We start from the raw sequence: 21145 nt of genomic DNA on the forward strand, positions 1-21145 counted from the left end.
GGCCTAGAGCTTAGATATTTGACATGTAGCATTGCCTAGTGGACCTCTACAAAATTTGTTCAAATCATGCCCCCCAGGGGTCACTTGATTTTACCTAGGAAAATCTTCAAAAATTTCCTAAAAATAAACCAGAAGGCCTAGAGCTTAGATATTTAACATGTAGCATTGCCTAGTGGACCTCTACAAAATTTGTTCAAATCATGACCCCCGGGGTCAAAATTTACCCCGCCCCAGGGGTCACTTGATTTTACATAGGAAAATCTTCAAAAATTTTCTAAAAATAAACCAGAAGGCATAGATCTTAGATATTTGACATGTAGCATTGCCTAGTAGACTTCTACAAACTTTGTTCAAATCATGACCCCCAGAGTCAAATTGATCCCGCCCCATGGGGTTACTTGATTGTACATAGAAAAATCTTCAAAATTCTCTAAAAATAAACCAGAAAGCCTAGAGCTTAGATATTTGACATGTACCATTGCCTAGTGGACCTCTACAATATTTGTTCAAATCTTGACCCCCCCCCCCAGGGTCAAATTGACCCAGCCTCAGGGGTTACTTGATTGTACACAGGGAAATCTTCATAAATTTGCTAAAAATAAACCAGAAGGCATAGATCTTAGATATTTGACAGGTAACATTGCCTAGTAGACTTATACAAACTTTGTTCAAATCATGACCCCCGGGGTAAAATTGGCCCCGCCCCAGGGGTTACTTGATTGTACATTGGAAAGTCTTCCAAAGAATTTCTAAAAATCATCAGTTTGACATTTGCAACATGTAGCTCATATTACTCAGGTGAGCGATCCAGGGTCATCATGACCCTCTTGTTTATTTAGGAATTTAATGATTAGTAACCTTATTGGCAGTGTTAAGAATTTACGAACGGTGAAGGTTTGTGTTTAAGAACATAATGCAGATTAAATAGGTATATAATAAAGATTAATATTAATGAGTATTTTAAGTTCAGAACTGGCATTATTTGGGAGTGATGAATATTAGCAAAAAATCCAGCACAAAACTGCTGTTCTTGTCACTTTTTGGGGGTGTTTTAACATGTTAACAGAGAGATTCTTGTGCTCACATGCTGTTAAAACACCTTTTCATATGTGCATGTTTCGTGGCAAAGCATCAACTTATTACGTCGAAAGTAGATGACATCAGTGTGAAAACAAAACGCATACATTCCATTGCATTTTCTGGAAATTTAATGACGTTGAGGGACAATATATTCATTTATTTTAGCTCACCTGAGCACAAGGTGCTCAAGGTGAGCTTTTGTGATCACCCTGTGTCCGCCATCGTCAGTCGTCAACAATTTGACTGTTAACACTCTAGAGGTCACAATTTTAGCCAAATCTTAATGAAACTTGGTCAGAATGTTACCCTCAATTAAATCTTTGCAAGTTCGATATTGGGTCATCTGGGATCAAAAACTAGGTCACCAGGTCAAATCAGAGGAAAAGCTTGTTAACACTCTAGACACCTAATTTTAAGTTTGAAACTCATGAGAATTGATCATGTTTGTCTTGATGATCTATAGGTCAAATTAGAATCTGGGTCATGTGGGGTCAAAAACTAGGTCACCAGGTCAAATCAAAGGAAAAGCTTGTTAACACTCTAGAGGTCACATTTATGACTGTATCTTCATGAAACTTGGTCAGAATGTTAATGTTGATGATCTTTAGGCCAGTATGGAATCTGGGTCATGTGGGGTCAAAAACTAGGTCACCAGGTGAAATCAAAGGAAAAGCTTGTTAACACTGAAGAGACCACATTTATGATCATATCTTAATGAAACTTGGTCAGAATATTATTCTTAATGATCTTAAGGTCAAGTTCCAATCTGCTCAGGTGGGTCAAAAACTAGGTCACCAGGTCATATCAAAGGTGAAGCTTATTAACAATCTAGAGGCCACATTTATGACTATATCTTCATGAAACTTGGTCAGAATGTTAATCTTTATGATCTTTAGGTCAAGTTCGAATCTGGGTCATGTGGGGTCAAAAACTAGGTCACCAGGTCAAATCAAAGGAAAAGCTAGTTAACACTCTAGAGGCCACATTTATGACCATAGCTTAATGAAACTTGGTCAGAATGTAAATCTTGATTATCTTTAGGTCAGTTCCAATCTTGGTCAGGTGGGGTCAGAAACTAGGTCACCAGTTTGAATCAAAGGTAAAGTGTGTTGTCTAGAAACCTAAGTTTAAGTTTAAAACTCATGAGAATTGATCAGAATGTTTGTCTTGAGACCTCTAGGTCATAATCGAATCTGGGTCATGTTGGGTTAAAAACTAGGTCACCAGTTCAAATCAAATGAAAAGCTTGTTAACACTCTAGAGGCCACATTTATGACCTTATCTTCATGGAACTTGGTCAGACTGTTATTCTTGATGATCTTTAGGTCAAGTTCGAATCTAGATCATGATGGGTCAAAAACTAGGTCACCAGGTCAAATCAAATGAAAAGCTTGTTAACACTCTTGAGGCCACATTTATGACCATATCTTCATGAAACTTGGTCAGAGTATTATTCCTGACGATCTTTAGGTCAAGTTTGAATCTGGGTCATGTGGGTTCAAAAACTAGGTCTCCAGATCAAATCAAAGGAAAAGCTTGTTAACTCTCTGGAGTCCACATTTATGACCCTATCTTCATGAAACTTGGTCAGAATTTTTGTCTTGATGATCTTTAGGGTAAATTCGAATTTGAGTTATGTGGGATCAAAAACTAGGTCATAATGTTGAAATCACAGGAAAAGCTTGTTAACAGTCTATAGGCTACATTTATGATCCTATCTTCATAAAACTTGGTCAGAATGTTTATCTTGATGTTTGAATCTGGGTCATCAGGTGAGCGATACAGGGCCTTCAGGGCCCTCTTGTTTTGCTTTTGCATTTTATGCTAGAATAATGTTAGCTCATGTTCGTTTGGTGTTATTACATGCATTATCTCTACATAAAACTGTTGCAAATATTGCGCAATCTACAGTAACACATATTTATAGAGAATCTAATACATATAGACAGTCATGATGTAATTTGTTTGTCATACTCTTTATTTTATTTATGCATTTTTAGATAAGGAAGGGATTTTAATGTATACATTAATGTTCAGCTACCTGTTGCTTTTAAAAATACTTTTATAGCGAAATCTCATTTTACATGCATTTACAGATAAAATAATGTAAGAAATTCTGTCATAGACAGTGACTTGTGGGTAGATTTTATAAGTATACATAGTTACAAGTACATGTTGAGTAATAATAATCCTAAACTTGATTTTAGTAACTGTCAGGGTTTTTTTTATAGAATTCATTTGTATATATATATTTCAGGATCTGGTAAATGCAAGAGAATGTTGCGAGGAAATAATGGAGAGTAAAAAATTTGCTGGAATCTTAGAGATTATACTGCTAGTGGGTAATTACTTAAATACTGGATCCAGAAATGAACAGTCACTAGGATTTGATATAAACTTCTTATCAAAGGTTTGTTGATATATACTTACTGCCTTTCATGTGGGGGCCTCTGTGGCCGAGTGGTTAAGGTTGCTGGCTTCAAATCACTTGCCCATCATTGATGTGGGTTCGAACCTCACTCGGGGTGGTTGAATTCTTCACGTGAGGAAGCCATCCAGCTGGCTTACGGAAGGTTGGTGGTTCTACCCAGGTGCCCACTCATGATAAAATAATGCATGGAGGGGCATCTGGGGGTCCCTCCACCATCAAAGCTGGAAAGTCGCCATATGACCTAAAATTGTGTTGGTGAGAGGTTAAACCCAACAAAATAAATAAAAACTGCCTTTATGTATTTCTTAATTGAAAAAACTGCATTAAACCCAAAATCAAAGTGATAGGTGATTAGAACACCTTTGGGAAAACTGTATTGTTCATCCAGCAGTTCTGTTAAATAGTCTGTCACTGACTTTGACATTAAAGATTGCAAGTTACATTTCTCTAAAACATTGGTGTTTCTTTGGTGAAGTGTTTTAGGTCTCTGCCTTGTTTACTTGCCCCTCATGTCAGATGGTTGGAACCCTGCTTGGGTCATCATGTTTGGAAGCAGTTCAGCTGACATGCTGATGGTAGAAATGCTTCCCAGGCAGCTGTCCGTACCTGAGGTAACACCTGGAAGGGCACCAGAGATCTTCTTCCACCACTCAAAGCTGGAAAGTTTCTATAATACCTTAATTGTGTTGGTGTGACATAATCCCAGCCAAAGAAAAATCTCTAAAAACAAATTTCTCTAAAAAAAGTTTCAGTCAGTGCAAATAGCAACAGTGATATATAAGACTTCTAGAAAATGAAAAATTAACTACTGCATTGATTATTTCATTGATTCTGTTTACTGCACAAGTTAATTTTAGACAGTTGCTTCATAATTTCTGTTTTAGTGCGGGATAATGAAAATAAAAACAACTTTCATTTCTTTATTTTAGTGGGAGGCAATAAAAACCAGTTTGGTTCATTGTGATTTATTACTGTGTGATTGAATTATTCATGAGCTGTTAAAACATTGTTGTGGCAATTACTTTCCCAAGTCATTCTTGAGAAATATTTTTTGAATTTTGATGGTATTGTAAGGTAGAACATATTACGAATGTTTTAAAAACATACAATTTCCATTGCTATATATAGGCTTCAGAAGGGCAGCACATAGAAATCTTAAACCCTTGTTGTGCTGGACACGATTTATTCTGCTTTTGTGACCAGTGCAGATCATGATCATGATCAAGATCTGGACTGTTCGCCATTCAGTCAGTATTTGGTATGCAACAGTTAATGGTACTGTCCAAATTGAAAGATGGACAAGTTCGTTATAGAAATTTAGCAGGGTAAGGGTTAAAAGTCTATCTGTCCATGTCTGAAATGATGCCCTTGGATCTTCCATCACCATAAAAGCAGGAAAGTTGACTTGTGGCCTAATTTGTACTAATGTGATTTATATCTCCAAAAATAAATATCGGAGCAGGCTGCAAAGTTGACTTGTGGCCTAATTTGTACTAATATAATCTCCAAAAATAAATATCGGAGCAGGCTACAAATTTTCTAGAAACCAAGAGATTAGCATACTTCGCTATACAATTTTAAAAGCAAAAATGGCTCTGCAATTTTTATTGCCTCACCAGTCAGAATTATTTTATCATTTTTACAGCTTGGAAACACTAAAGCTCAAGATGGAAAGACTACGTTATTACATTTTATTGCCAATGTTTGTGAAAACAAGTACCCAGACATCCTTAACTTCCATGAAGAACTCACACATCTAGATAAAGCTGCCAGAGGTAGGCACATTTTGTGTCTGTGTTTCATTTATTTTTCGTGAAAGTGTTGGTGTGATTGCAGTTTAATACCATGGCGTGGAGAAGTGAAAGAAGTTTCGAAATGTAAATTGGATTTTATGTACTATACATTACAACTGCACGTCAAATAGGACATTTTTCTAGTTCACTGTATGTAAATTTTAATGAAATCCTTGAAATATTGTGATCTTATTTCAAAACTGATGAGAAATTATTTTGGTATGTAGAAATAGCTGCAAGTATGTGTATTTCATAAAATGGTTAGCATACATGCAGTTTTATACCAATATGTTGAGTAAGAAAGTCGAGTTAAAAAGTTAAATTTGTGAGTTTTGATACATTACATTACATAAATGCTTATATATGACAGAAGGCAAATGTCTTGCACATGTGTAGAGACACATCTTCCACCTCTGATTCATACATATGGGGAAGTTGGCAGTTACTTGTGGGGAACAGGCTTGTACTGGTACAGAGTCAAAAAACACTGATTAGGTTATCTGCCTGCTGTTACATAGCTGAAATACTGTTGAAAATGGCACTAAACCCAAAACAAAACAAAAGTAAATAAATAGCACTGTAACAGCTGCTCCAGTTCAGCATAATTTTTTTACCTTATTTCAGTGTCGGATGAGAACATGAAGAAGAACATTAAAGCAATGGAAAAACAGTTTAAACAGCTAGAGACAGACCTGAAGTCAATCAAAAAATCAGTTGGTGACAAAGGCGATAGGGACAAGTTCTCAGATGTTATGAATATATCCTTTCATATGCTTGAGGCATTGTTGTTATATGATTTTAATACTGTAAACACTTTCATGTAAAACACTTTTCGCATTGTATCTGAAATTGTTCATCCCCCACCCCTGATTCATGTAGAAAAGTTGACATTTTCTTGTGGAGAACAGGTTAGTACTGATACAAAATCCAGAAACACTGGTTTGGTTTACTGCCAGCTGTTATTAACTGGAAAAGGGTGTTAAAACCAAAACAAACAAACTGAAATGATATAAATGAAACAAACATACACAGTACTGAAATGATGGAATGTTTATTGAAAAAATTTGAAAAGATTTTAAGAGGCTTTTTAAGGAAATAAAGAAAATTACGTTTGTTTCGCAAATAACCCTTTCTGTAGCCCTCTTAGCTCAGTAGGGAGAACCCAGATCTACAGATCGCAGGGTCATGAGTTGGATCCTCGGGTGAGGTGTATGTTCTCCATGACAATTTGATAAAAAATATTGTGTCTGAAATCATTCATTCTCCACCTCTGATTCATATGGGAAAGTTGTCAGTTTTAACTTTTCAGTATTAAGAAGAAGTTATAATCAAGATCGATTATGAATAAATTTTCATGAGAGGTAGAAATACAGTATGTAATAAAGTCAAATTAAACATGTTAAAATTGAGAAAAAGCTACGTTTCTAGTCATTTCATGTACATACCCGGTAGTTATTTTAGTTTTTTCAATATTAACTGCAAATGAAAAGTCCCTGATCAGGTTTATTGACCTAACAAAGCTTTAAAAGGTACTACATGCGCAGATTAAATGTCAAATAAAACAAAGGGCAGATTCTGATGCAAAATAACGTCTTGCTTAATTACAGTAATTAAAACATTTAGAGATGTTTTTACTCGTGCCAAGAACAGTAATTATTGCAGGAAACTAATTTTGATGTAAATTAAGACCAAATTTTCCAGATATTTTGTTTTAGATTTGAATTATGGTGTAAATTTTCCCCAAACAGTTCAAACAGGAGCAGTCATCTATTTCAGAACAAAATAGAATGTGCTTGTAACAAAATCTGTTGAATTTGTTGTTCTACTGTGAGTTTACTTTTTCTGGAAACAATCACAACTATAGCAGTAAAACTTGGTACACTTATTTATTTATCCCCCCGCCAAAGGCGAAGGGGATATTAGAAATGCTCTCCGTCCGTCCGTCCGCAACGATCTTTGTCCTGAGCATAACTTCAAAAGTACTGGAAGGATTTTCTTCAAACTTCATACACTGATAGAACACATTGGGAGGAAGTGCAGTACGCAGTGTGATGCGCAAGAACCAGGTCCCTAGGTCTAAGGTCATGGTCACATTTAGAGGTCAAAGGATACAAGAATGAAAACCTTGTCCAGAGCATTTCTTCTTCATGCATAGAGGGATTTTGATATAACTTGGTTCAAATGTTCACCACGGATCCAGGTCCCTAGGTCAAAGGTCAAGGTCACACTTAGAGGCCAAAGGTCAGATACAAGAATGACTTTGTCCGAAGCATTTCTTCTTCATGCATGGAGGGATTATACACCATCATGAGACGAAGTGTCATGCGCAGTTCCCTTTAGAGTTACTTCCCTTTGTTGTTACTTTAAATAGCTTTTATTGTAACTTTTTCATTACTAGTCGTAGGGAAAAATCGAGACTACTTTTCTGTAGTACAACATGCATGCTACACCCAATTTTGAGGTGTATTTTGACCAATCTCTACCTGGTAAAGATTTTTGTGTGGACTTACAATTTTATTTATTTTTTTTAAGACTAACTTCCCTTAGTTGTTACTATAAATAACTTATGTTGTAACATTTCTATAATTGACTGTAGTGAAAAAACAAGACCACTTTTCTGTGGTACAACATAGATGTTACTTCCCAATTTTAGGTGTATTTTAAGGTATCTCTACCTGGTAAGGAGTTTTTTTGTGGACTTAGAAAAACAAAAGACTTACAATGATTACTAAACAACCACAAAATTAAAATTCCATATGCAAATACAGCTGCTAGAGTAAAGAAATTTGCTTTGATGGGCGTATATTGTGACATTCAATTTTTTTTAGATTTAATTATGTTCACATATGCATAAATTTAGTAATAGACTCAACCTTTTTAATCTTGACAGAATGTCTTTGTTTGAAAGGCAGTCCATAGTTTATAATTGCCTGTAGGTGATGAAGTCAGCATAAACTATTTCTCATTTGAAGTGCCTATTTTATTTCCTTGACATGTGCTCACCAATTCCTTGGTTCAGCTAAAGAACAATTTGAAGTATTAAATACAATGTACAAACAGCTAGACAGCCAATACAAAAGTCTAGGAAAGTTTTACGCATTTGATCCAAACAAGTACTCAATGGAGGAGTTCTTTGGAGATATCAAACTGTTCAAAGATGAATTTACGGTAAGTTCTTACAATGCTTTTTAATAACTAATCATTATTCTTGCACATTCTTAGAAAAAAAGGGCTATTTTATAAATAAAAATAGGCATCGGACACTACATGTATGTAGCGTGGTGTAAAGTTTGAAAACCTGGTTTGTGTGGAATTTCCATGTTTCTTTTTTTCTTATTTTCCCACAAATTTAAAGATGAATTGTTCTTTAAAATGTGTTTTATATGAGATTATTAGATGTTAAAAGCAATTAACAACTGTAGACTTGTATATATGCAAGTTTAGAACCAAACATTGTGTGTTGTAACATATTGTACATATAGTTTGAGACCACCAGTTGTTTTCCCATAGACTTACATTATAACATTATGATGTGTATGGCCTTCCATACATCGAAACATGTATATCTAATTACATGTTTTTCAAGAAATGTCTTAGTTCTACCAAATATCGGACGAAAAACATGTGAATAGTGATACTTTATTTAAGTAATTTTCGTGCTAATGAGATGACCCCCAGTTTACATGGTTGGCATGGCAGGGGAAATTCGTTTGATAAAACGTTTTTTCAATACACATAAAATGAAGCAAATTTTGTCAAAATGTATAATAAAATACTGTAAATGTAGTGAAAAATCTCAATGTTGAAAAAAAATAACCACTTCTTTGGTTTGTTTACATGACTGACCAACCAAAACGCACAGACGTTATCTTATTCCCAGGTATACACTAACCTCATTTCGAGTATGTTCCCTGTACTTTTTAGCTCTACTATTCGAAGAATAGTCTAGCTATTCTACTCCCCCTGGCGTCGGCGTCAGCGTCACACCTTGGTTAAGTTTTTGCATGCAAGTACATACAGCCATCAATTAAAGGCATATAGCTTTGAAACTTATTTTTTCTTTTTCTAGGTCAATTACCAACCTCTCTGGGTCAAGTCCCATAACTCTGACATGTATTTTGAGCAAATTATGCCCCCTTTTAGACTTAGAAAATTTTGGTTCAAGTTTTACATGCAAGTTACTATCTCCAAAACTAATGCAGATATTGATTTGAATATTCACATGTGTCTTCGGGGTTATAAAACTAGTTGATAGCAGCAAGTCCCATAACTCTGACTTTCATTTTGGCCAAATTATGCCCCCTTTTGGACTTAGAAAATTCTGGTTAAAGTTTTGCGTGCAAGTACATACAGCTATTTCTAAAAGGCATATAGATTTGAAACTTACTTTTTCTTTTTCTAGATCAATTACTAACCTCACTGGATCAAGTCCCATAACTCTTGCATGTATTTTGGGCAAATTATGCCCCCTTTTGGACTTTGAAAACTCTGGTTAAAGTTTTACATGCAAGTTTCTATCTCCAAAACTAATGCAGATATTGAATTGAAACTTCACATGTGCCTTCAGGGTTATAAAACTAGTTGATAGCAGCAAGTCCCATAACTGATATGCATTTTGGCCAAATTATTCCTCCTTTTGAACTTAAAACTCTTTTAATATTTAACCTTTTTGGGTAATATTTTCCTGCTTCTGGGACAATATTTCGAATAGTCGAGCTTGGCTGTCTTACGGACAGCTCTTGTTTGAATGGTTGTCTCTGACCATATAGCACAAAATTGTACATGAATCATCCACAGATATCCTACCATTAGGTTATACTGAAGTTGAGATATTTAGTCATCTTCCAGTAGGGAACTTTGTATTGCACAGCAGCACTTCATTCACTTGTTACTTATGCGACTTTTACAGCGTGCTGTGCAAGAGAACAGAAAGATAAGAGAAACGCAGGAAAAGATCAAACGAGCAAAAGAAGCAAAAGAAAAGGCTGAAAGAGAAAAGCAGGCTAGACAAGCACGGCAGAGAGCTCTAGTAGATATAACAACAGGTATAAATACATTTGGTTTGTCAACAAGATTTTTTTTTAGCTCACCTGTCACATAGTGACAAGGTGAGCTTTTGTGATCACCCTTTGTCCGTCGTCCGTCGTGTGTGCATCCGTGCGTCCGTCCGTGCGTCTGTCAACAATTTCTTGTCTGCACGATAGTGGTTTCATTTATGATTTTATTTTAACCAAACTTACACACCACTTGTATCACCATAAGATCTCGGTTCCTTTCTTGAACTGGCCAGATCTCATTATGGGTTCCAGAGTTATGGCCCCTGAAAGGGCCAAAATCAGCTATTTTGACCTTGTCTGCACAATAGCAGCTTTATTTATGATTTGATTTTTACCAAACTGGCACACAACTTGTATCACCATAAGATCTTGGTTCCTTTCTTGAACTGGCCAGATTCCAATATTGGTTCCAGTGTTATGGCCCCTGAAAGTACCAGAATTAGCTATTTTGCCCTTGTCTGCACAATAGCAGCTTTATTATGTCTCCCCCAGGAGACATATTGTTTTTGCCCTGTCCGTCCGTCCGTACGTACGTCACACTTCATTTCCGAGCAATAACTGGAGAACCATTTGACCTAGAACCTTCAAACTTCATAGGGTTGTAGGGCTGCTGGAGTAGACGACCCCTATTGTTTTTGGGGTCACTCCGTCAAAGGTCAAGGTCACAGGGGCCTGAACATTGAAAACCATTTCCGATCAATAACTAGAGAACCACTTGACCCAAAATGTTGAAACTTCATAGGATGATTGGTCATGAAGAGTAGACGACCCCTATTGATTTTGGGGTCACTCCGTCAAAGGTCAAGGTCACAGGGGCCTGAACATTGAAAACCATTTCCGATCAATAACTAGAGAACCACTTGACCCAGAATGTTGAAACTTCATAGGATGATTGGTCACGAAGAGTAGATGACCCCTATTGATTTTGGGATCACTCATTCAAAGGTCAAGGTCAGAGGGGCTTGAACATTGAAAACCATTTCCGATCAATAACTAGAGAACCACTTGACCCAGAATGTTGAAACTTCATAGGATGATTGGTCATAAAGAGTAGATGACCCCTATTGATTTTGGGGTCACTCCATCAAAGGTCAAGGTCACAGGGGCCTAAACATTGAAAACCATTTTTGGTCAGTAACTTGAGAACCACTTGACCCAGAATGTTGAAACTTAATAGAATGATTGATCATGCAGAGTAGATGACCCCTAACGATTTTGGGGTCACTCTGTGAAAGGTCAAGGTCACAGGGGCCTGAACATTGAAAACCATTTCCGGTCAGTAACTTGAGAACCACTTGACCCAGAATGATGAAACTTCATAGGATGATTGGTCATGCAGAGTAGATGACCCCTAACAATTTTAGGGTCACTCTGTTAAAGGTCAAGGCCATAGGGGCCTGAACATGGAAAACCATTTCCAATCAATAACTTGAGAACCTCTCGACCCAGAATGTTGAAACTTCATAGGATGATTGTTCATGCAGAGTAAATGACCCTTATTGTTTTTGGGGTCACTCCGTTAAAGGTCAAGGTCACAGGGGCCTGAACATTGATAACCAAATCCGATCAATAACTTGAGAACCACTTGACCCAGAATGTTGAAACTTCATAGGATGATTGAACATGCAGAGTAGATGACCCCTATTGATTTTGGGGTCAGTCTATTAAAGGTCAAGGTCACAGTGGCCTGTTCATGTAAAATCATTTTTTGGAAATAACTTGAGAACCACTTGACCTAGAATATTGAAACTTAATAGGATGATTGAACATGCAGAGTAGATGACCCCTATTTATTTTGAGGTCACTTGATCAAAGGTCAAGGTCACAGGAGCCTGAACAGTGACTTGAGAACCACTAGGCCAAGAGTGTTGAAATTTAGCAGGATGACTGGACATGCCAAGTAGATGATCCCTATTGCAGCTAACCATCAGTGTCTCTTTGACTTTCGCTCCTGACCCCTATCGACTGCTTGCCTATTGGACTTTGCATTGGGGGAGACATGCGCTTTTTTACAAAAGCATTTTCTAGTTTATGATTTGAATTTAATCAAACTTGCACAAAACTTGTGTTGCCATAAGATTCCAGTTCCTTTATTGAACCGGCCAGATCCCCTAATGGGTTCCAGAGTTATGGGCCCTGAAGGGCTATTTTGACCTTGTCTGCACAATAGCAACTTCATTTATGATTTGATTTTAACTAAACTTGCACACAACTTGTATCACCACAAGATCTTGGTTCCTTTCTTAAACTGGACAGATTCCATCATGGGTTCCAGAGTTATGGCCCCTTAAATGTCCAATATTGGCTGTTTTGGCTTTTACAGCCATAAAGAGACTTCATTTATGGTTTTATTTGATACAAACTTCCAAAATATCTTCAACAACAATAAATCTTGGATTCCATGACAAATCAGATCAATTCGTAGTTTCAAGAGTTATTTTATATCTGATTACCTCCCCTGATTGTAGTCAAAATGGATTTATATCAGTAAGTACTTACAGGACTTATTTGAAATTTCATTATTGTCATTAGTTGGACCGAGGCAATCAGGGTATATAACTATGGACTACTTTTATGTCAGATTACCTCCCTTTTGAATTTGAAATGGGTATATCTCCGTAACTAATGAAGATACTGATCTGAAATTTCATTTATGTTAACAGATTTGTTTGGCAGATCCTTCTTTTGTTATCTTACAATAATTTTCTTTTGAATTACTTCCCTTTTACGTTACTATAAATAGCCTATTTTTAGTAACTTTTTTATTATTGGCCGTAGGGAAAAACTGAGACCACTTTTCTGTGGTAGAACATGGATGGTACCTCCAATTTTTAGGTGTATTTTGACATATCTGTACCTTGTAAGAATTTTGTTTTTCTTTTTGGTTAAATTTCTTTCCTATGTTGTTCCTGTCCTTTGGACTTAGATATTTTTTCTGAGGACCTTCTTGTCCTCAAGTGCAATGATAACAGGTGAGCGATATAGGGCCATCATGGCCCTCTTGTTTAATTCAGGACAGTATTCTGATGAACGTTATTAGATGGGCAGGAGCTGTCTGTGCTGACATCAGTAAAGATTAACTCCACAGAGTTAAGAAATTCTCCTTGAGAAAGGAACAGTCATGTTTTTCATAGTTATGTCACTTTTGAAATGAAAGCAGACCTGCTTTTCATGGAAGTATTTGATTAGCCTAGTCATTTTGCTGGAAAATACAGTGATTGATAGAAATGTTTAACCTTTTGTGTAAACAAACCTGAAAATAGGAAAAATATGCCAAAGGTTCAACCAGTAAACTAAGTTAAGTCTCTGGTAAGTGAGAATTAATTTCAATTAATATGGCTTAAGTTATTTTTGCCAAGCGATATTTGACTAATTCAGTTTATGACCATAACTGAATCCAGTCAAAATTTGCAGGATTGCCAAACAGAACCTAGTGTTAAAATTTAAGTTAAGATTGTTTGATTTGCATTTCCAGACGAGAACCAGGAAGGTGTTATGGATAATTTGTTAGAAGCATTGAAGACAGGCTCCGCTTTTAATGTTGGTAGAGAGAAGAGGGATGGTAAACGAAGAACGCCCAGGGCGGCAGGAGGTAAACACTGATCTTCATTTAACAATTTTACGCCATTTAAGGTAGTGCACTAATTTATGACAATTGGCTATTTCTGTTCCTTTAACTTTATTACTGAAATACGTAATTACAGGGAAATTGCCATTGTCATTATGTACCACTACTTAAGGTAGTACTGCATGTTTGATAAGCCAGAAGTAATGGCGTAATGTTATAGAAAAAATTTTGATCCAAATGTGCAGAACTACCTTAACTACATTTTGTGCATTCTACCTTTGCTGCTTATTATTTCAAGAGCAGTATAAACAGAGACTAGAGGAAACTTTAAACATTTTCTTTGAAAGAAGTTAACTTCAGTAATGCAGGTCTGTATGATATGTAACTCTTGAGAATAAGCAGTAGTTACTGATGTGAGCTAGCAGTTACTGTAATGCAATTATAGGAGGACAGTTCAGGTTGAATTAACATACAATTACTTCACAGCGTTAATTCTTGTTCACAGCTTACAGTTAGTTTTAGTCAAAAATCACTTTTCATTAGGAAGTGCTTACACGGATGTGTGAATGTATCTATTAGTAAACATAATCAGAGAGTTGGTCTGTGTTTAGATTTGGAATAGCTTTCACATTTGGTATCATTGTTTTAGTCTCTTTGCAAGCTAAGCGAAGTTTTTGAAAATGCCAAAAACAGAAATAGAAGTCTGAAGAAATACAGATGGAAAGATGGCTATATTATATTTGAAGAAAACTTCAGTTTAGGTGGTCCTACCTCAGACATTTATCAAGTCATTTACATACTTCTTACCTGTACAAAAAAGGATACAAGCTATAAGAACCCCTGTAATTTGTGGCAGAAAGTGCAACTAACATTAAAGAATCCATGACAGTTAAATGAAACAAATACATTTCTTCTGTTTAGAAGGAATAGTCTATAATGTTTTTCATAAGAAAACAGTACTTATTATGTCTCCCCAATACATGGAAGACATTGTTTTTTGCCTTTGCCATCCGTCCGTCCGCTTTAAGCTTGTCCAGCTTTCACAGGTCAAACTGTTGACCCGATTTCGACAGAACTTCAAAGGAGTGATTAGTACCAAGTCTAGTTGTGCATATTGCCGACAGGTTCCGCTCCCCTGCACAAAATGGCCGCCATAGCTAAGGGTATACATAGGGGGAGACATATGTTTTTGTGGAAAAAAAAACACCTAGCATTTTTATTGTTTTTGCCTATTTGTTCCTTGATAGTAAAGCCTATGATTTAAATGTTTTCTAATCATTAACTAGAATTGGTGGCTTATCAAATTTTCTACTTTAGGAACAAACAGAATAGAGAATTTGAGATTTCAGTACAATACATGAAAGGCAAAGTTAGGTTTTACAGCTGTTTTTGGACATGGACATGTACATGCCTAAATTTAGTTAATATTGCTATGTTCTGAACAAGAATAAAAGTATGAAATCTTAGTCTATTTAATATCTATGAGAAGTGTGCATGGAACCTTTGAAGGGACCGATTTTATCTTGCAACCACAAAGAAGGGGATATTTTCTTTTGCTTGTTAGCCGATCAGTTGCTAGAACATTTGGTTTCCGATCAGTAATCTGAGGTTGTCAAACTCCATGATCGGTTGTGGTCAGTGGATGACCTTTTTTGTTTTGAAGGTCAGTACTTTAAAGGTTGATGTCACAGTGGCCCCCGAGACTGGTAAAGCGTTCAAATAAATAAAACTGGAGAACCTTTGGCTCTACCGTCATCAAACTTTATAGGATAATTGCCTGCTAGTTGATGACCTCTGTTGTTGTTAGGGGCCAGTAAACCAAAGTTCAAGGTCAAAGTATTTTTTTGAGACTTAAAATTTCATACCCTAGTACCCTCTGACAGGCCATCATGAGGAGACTTTTGTATAACATACAGCTGTTTTTTAGAAGAACAAAATTAATATTGACATTGATTGCCTCCCTTGACAGGAGGATGGCGGCAGACGGCTGAAGGTATCAGCTGGAACTAACACAAACATCTACCTTGTGTACCATGCTTTTCTATATGCCTACAATATAGACACTGTAGTCCAATGGTCATATAATCATATTGTAAATTTGTTAATCAAGGTGTTTTATGTAGCCGTACAGACTTAATAGTCATGTATAGTTGATATTTTATGCAATTTATGTGCTTCAGAAATTATTTATTATTGTAAAGGTCATACTTACATTGTGTCTGGAATAATGATTTGTAAAATTCCCAAATAGCCGTGACATGCATACATATTACATATTGTTTCTATATATATAGTTTTCGTGTAAAAGTGGATTGCCTCAATACTTAGCCTGTGTAAAATCCATTAACATATCATTTGAAGACTGTGGAAGAAACTTTCAAACAATTTATTTTCTGTGAGTGCCCTCTTTATGCAGACTTTGGACATGCCGTTCTTTGTATTAAAAGTGGACTTGTGCTCCATATGTCAATGCACTTACCTACTTTTTTTGTGCTGAGGTGGCAAAATTGTTTTTATTTTTTATTGTTGTATATTACTGGCTGCTTCTGTATTAAGATATAAAATACACATGTGATACATGTTGACATTGCATTATATACATATATACCTGCTTTTTGATTAATCTTAAATATGTTAACAGTAATGAATTGAGCCGCACCATGGGAAAACCAACATAGTGGCTTTGCGACCAGCATGGATCCAGACCAGCCTGCGCATGCTGGTCTGGATCCATGCTGGTCGCAAAGCCACTATGTTGATTGTCTCATGGTGCGGCCCAATTAATCTTTGAAGGGAAAGGTCATACACCAAGGTCTCAATATCATCATGTTGTTCAGTCTTTTCAAAATGGATATCAGTTTGATATATGCTCTCATTGAAACAGCTCTTGCATGATAAACATGATAGACAAACACTTGCTGTTATTAACAACAATTCTAACTGCCTATCCATAATTCATATTTTATTTTAAATAGTTCATACAAAAATTTACTTCTCATTATTTCTTTTTTACCACTTTTTGAATTAGAAGTGCATTTACTTGCCCATCAAGTTCTGATTAATAAACTTTGGCAATATCTATTTAGTTTAATATGGTGTTTTTATGTTAACTTGTCTTCACTTGTCATATCTTTCGGTTTAAGAAATTATAGTGAGCAGAGCATTTTAGAACAAATACTACAAATAAAAAATTCATTTCAGAATCTTCGGCAGATTAACAGTTTTAACTGTTTTATCTCATTCATTAGTTTTGCCATTGACTTATAGCTTACGGTAATGCACCCATAATGGCATTCAGCTGCATATTTTCCATATGTGATACCAGTTTTCCTGACTGGTAGGGAGCGTCATGTGCTTGTGTGAGCTACCTTAACATACGAAGAATACCTTAATAGCATATTAAATATATTAAAGAGAACGGCTCCAACATTTATCTCAGTTTTACTATTTTTTTTCTAACACTTTTTTGGTTGGGGTCTTCTTCATAGAAAAATAATAAAATGTTCTGTCATTTAACTACCGTAATGCAACATTATCCGAAATGCTAAATGATGTTATAACATTTGACGTACTTAAAGCTTGCAAAATAGCAGATAGCAATACTAAATCCTGTTGAAATCGCAGATTGCCATTATGGGTCCGGTACCTTAAGATTGTAGACCAAAAGTATACATGTTGATAATATTAGTCATCAAATTTATATGATATGTTGAACAGATAGGCATACAAATATGTCCCGATCACGAGTTTGGAAACGCAGCGAGGAGAGTGAACCTGTAAGCTTCTTTCATTATCAACATGAAGGTGAAACGCCTGCCGTCTGCTGAACTATCCATTCCATCATGCATGCTGGGATCTTGATTGAATATAATTTCTGAGTGGAGTGATAAATCATTCTTAGAAACACACCTTTGCTGTAATTTGTAAATTTTATGAAGAAATACAAATTATAACTTTGCAGTTTTAAACATTTTAAAAATACTATTAGCGATATCATGTTTGAAGATATTTGTACAACTTACAGTTGTTTTCTCAAGTCACTAACCTTTAGCCTGCTAAATTTCTCAAATGGACTGGTCCATCATTCAATTTGGGCAGTACCATGTATTATTCCAAGGGGTGTTCACTGAAAATATACTGGCTGAATAGGGAACAGTGCAGACCATGATCAGCCTGCACATCTGTGCAGGCTGATCTTGGTCTGCACTGGTTGCAAAGGCAGAATAACCTGCCACCAGCAGGCAAAAGGCTGAAGTTTTCATTTATCAAAGACACTTTTATGTGATATCTTTGTGTTTGATTTGTCACTCTAATCAGTATAATAATGCATATGCTGGTCAGCCAGTAGCTTGCTAATGGCTGATATAAATTTTTTTTTATAGACTAGTAGACAGTTTTTGTTTTTGTTTTGCAGTTAGCACGGCAAGTTATGGATCATGGTCTTGAACAGATATTATAGAGTTAGATAAGGATAAGGCACATTTTTATAAGCTGTAAAACGTGACATATTTTGTGATCACCTGCAGCTGGCAGCAGGCAGGTGGGCCTGATCCACTAAAGCTGTCTGCTCTCTAACTTGAGTAGTTCTTACCCTATGTTCATAAGATTTGGCCACAATGTTTATGGGCATAATATCTCAGACAAGTTTGATTACCAGCTGGATTGTTTCAGTGGCTCTGGAGTTACTAAAAATTGTGAAATTTGACAGCGTTAGCTCTATTACTTGAGCAGCTTTTATCCAGTGTTCACCAAACAGGTAACAATGTATATGGGCATAATATCTTGCACAAGTTCGATAATCAGGCAGATTCTCCCAGTTACTCTCGAGTTACTTTCCTTCACCTTGTGTCACTTAATATTGTGAAAATTGACAGTGTCTATTAGGCCATCCATTAGGCTCACAGTAGTTTTATCCAGGTGCAAGCCTGTGTCTGAAATTCTGCCTGAAGGAGCATTTCAGTTGAAGAACACCTTATCACCTCGACTGTGTGGACCTTATAACCCAACAAAAAAAACAATAAAAACCTTAAACAACAGTCTGATCATGGTCTGCACTGTTTGCCATTCAGTCAGTATCTTTCTGGTTAGCACCCCTTTTAACAGTTAATGGAAACTGTCCAAACAGAAAGCTGGACAAATTCATTATAGAAATTTAGCAGGGTAAGGGGTAAATCGTATAATTTATATGTTGATGAGATGTATTGTTACATTACACTGACATTTAAAGTTAAATCACCAGTAGAATATGGGTATGTTATTGGGCATGTGAAGGCCTGATCATGCTTTTGTTAAGTGAATGTATATCATATAACGAATGCTTTATTATCATTTTATAACAGACATCAAAATAATGGAAAAACAGCTCACAAGACAGGTTGTCTAAATATATCACCCACTGTTGGCATGTGAATTGTGTCACAGGCATGATTAGTTTAAACATATAAAAAACGTTATGCAAAGTTGCAGATATTCTTTGATGTTTGATGCATGTTATTTCAAAGTATGATTTTTTTTTTGCAGCCTATGAAGCATTTTGTCTTCTTTCAGCTAAAATAAGTGTAATTTTGATTGTCCGAAGCAATTTGTTTATGATTCCATCATCTGCATGTTGAATGAATTTATATGTTTTCTCAAATTGGGTTCAGATGTTCAATTAAATCTGAAAAAAAAAAAAGAATAGTCTTGAAAATCCTTCATCTATTTTTTGCTATTTAAAATTTGCTGTACACAATTCCATTTGTTTGTCAGTAATTACATTTATTAGAGTACCGTATCGTTTCTGTTTGGTGCATCCAGTAATCAGTATGGCGGCAAAACCATTTAAAGGCGTATGCTAGAATTCCCTGTATATGAGATGGGCGAAAGTTTTCCCAATAACAGAATTTCTTTAAACTTTGGATATTGAAGGGCAATCATCTAAGAAACAAAAATATGCAATAAAAATCATAGGTCACCGGTATCGAAAAAGAGTTATCTGTCCTTGAATACATCATTTTTGGGGGAAATGCCATTTTCAAGGGCAAATAACTCTTTTTCGATACCGGTGACCTATGATTTTTATTGCATTTTTTTGTTTCTTAGATGATTGTCCTTCAATATCTAAAGTTTGAAGAAATTCTGTTATTGGGAAAATTTTCGCACCAAATTCTAGCATACATCCTTAACACTTGAGTTTTAAAAAGAGGAAAGAAGTTAAATGGAACTTGTTCACTAAGATATTAACTATGTATATACAGTATGTACCTGGTCATCTGAAATGGTTATGAACAGAAAAGTAAGTTTTAGAAGATTGTGAAAAGATAAATTTACTTTTTAAGTTGATCACTTGGTTTATACTAATTTATATTAGCTCGATTGTGATGAAAGCTTCAAGTTTATTTGATCCACTTTCGACGAGTCTGCTTCCTGGAAAAACCAGTACTGGTTTCATATGAGAAGGCTTGGTTGTGATCCAGTGGGGCTCGAACCCACGGCCCATAGAAGAGTCTATAATCTTTCAGAATTCTTACAGTACTCTTGATTCATTATTTTACATTAGTTAGTACAGGTTGTTGATTGGTTGATAGGTGTGATGAATTTGTTTTTTACCAAAATTTGCAAACATTTCTAAAAATTCAGGAATGAATACGTAGCTATGAAGCGCTTTTGCTTTACAACGCTGACATAGCTGTAGTTTCTTCAGCATGATAAAACTGCGAAATATAACTGACATGAAAAATACCAAATGTATGAGAAAGCGCTGCAATTACGGTCAGTACGGTACCTATTGGATATTACATTTAACTCGATGAAAGCATTGAAACTACTTAATTTGTTTGTATGAAGATACAAGAGGAAATAAGAAATAATCTTAAAAGTAATGTGTTTTGTTTTCATCTGAATAATTTGCAGATCTAATTTCAGAACTTTGGTTTTATTTTGTCTTACTGGGATTGCACCATCAGTCATATACTTTGAAATATATTTTTCAGCTAATCTTGTCAGTCTGATTTTATTGTCTCGTAAATCTGACAAGTTTTTTTTTTATTGATTCCAAACAGTAACACTCTTGGTTTGAGAAGTTCTGTTTCTTTGTTGAAATTGGATTAAATGCCATTATCAAACAGTAATTCAGTTCTGACAGAGCAGCCATTTAACTCTAGTTCGAGGAGGTTCTAAAAGTGAGTAAAGGATAACTATTGGTAGACGCTGGACAAACTCAGATCAGATACTCTGC

The 21145-nt window shown here is 35.8% G+C and overlaps 1 protein-coding gene across 9 annotated transcripts in view; it reads left to right on the forward strand.

The window, feature by feature from the left end:
* LOC123557077 (protein diaphanous homolog 2-like) overlaps positions 1–21145 on the forward strand; it is an 82263-nt gene that overhangs the window by 52428 nt on the left and 8690 nt on the right. For 3 of the 9 annotated variants that reach the window (XM_053543385.1, XM_053543384.1, XM_053543390.1), the window contains 7 exons: positions 3338–3490; positions 5157–5286; positions 5929–6062; positions 8308–8472; positions 10214–10349; positions 13837–13953; positions 15899–15922. In XM_053543385.1, the coding sequence (XP_053399360.1) occupies positions 3338–3490; positions 5157–5286; positions 5929–6062; positions 8308–8472; positions 10214–10349; positions 13837–13953; positions 15899–15922 (859 nt within the window). Of the gene's footprint in view, positions 1–3337; positions 3491–5156; positions 5287–5928; positions 6063–8307; positions 8473–10213; positions 10350–13836; positions 13954–15246; positions 15873–15898; positions 15923–17646; positions 17706–21145 lie in introns of those variants that run through there. The other 6 variants (XM_053543389.1, XM_053543393.1, XM_053543386.1 and 3 more) reach the window with 4 other exon arrangements.

The sequence above is a fragment of the Mercenaria mercenaria genome, chromosome 5 (genome assembly GCF_021730395.1).
Source record: "Mercenaria mercenaria strain notata chromosome 5, MADL_Memer_1, whole genome shotgun sequence".
NCBI lineage: Eukaryota > Metazoa > Mollusca > Bivalvia > Venerida > Veneridae > Mercenaria > Mercenaria mercenaria.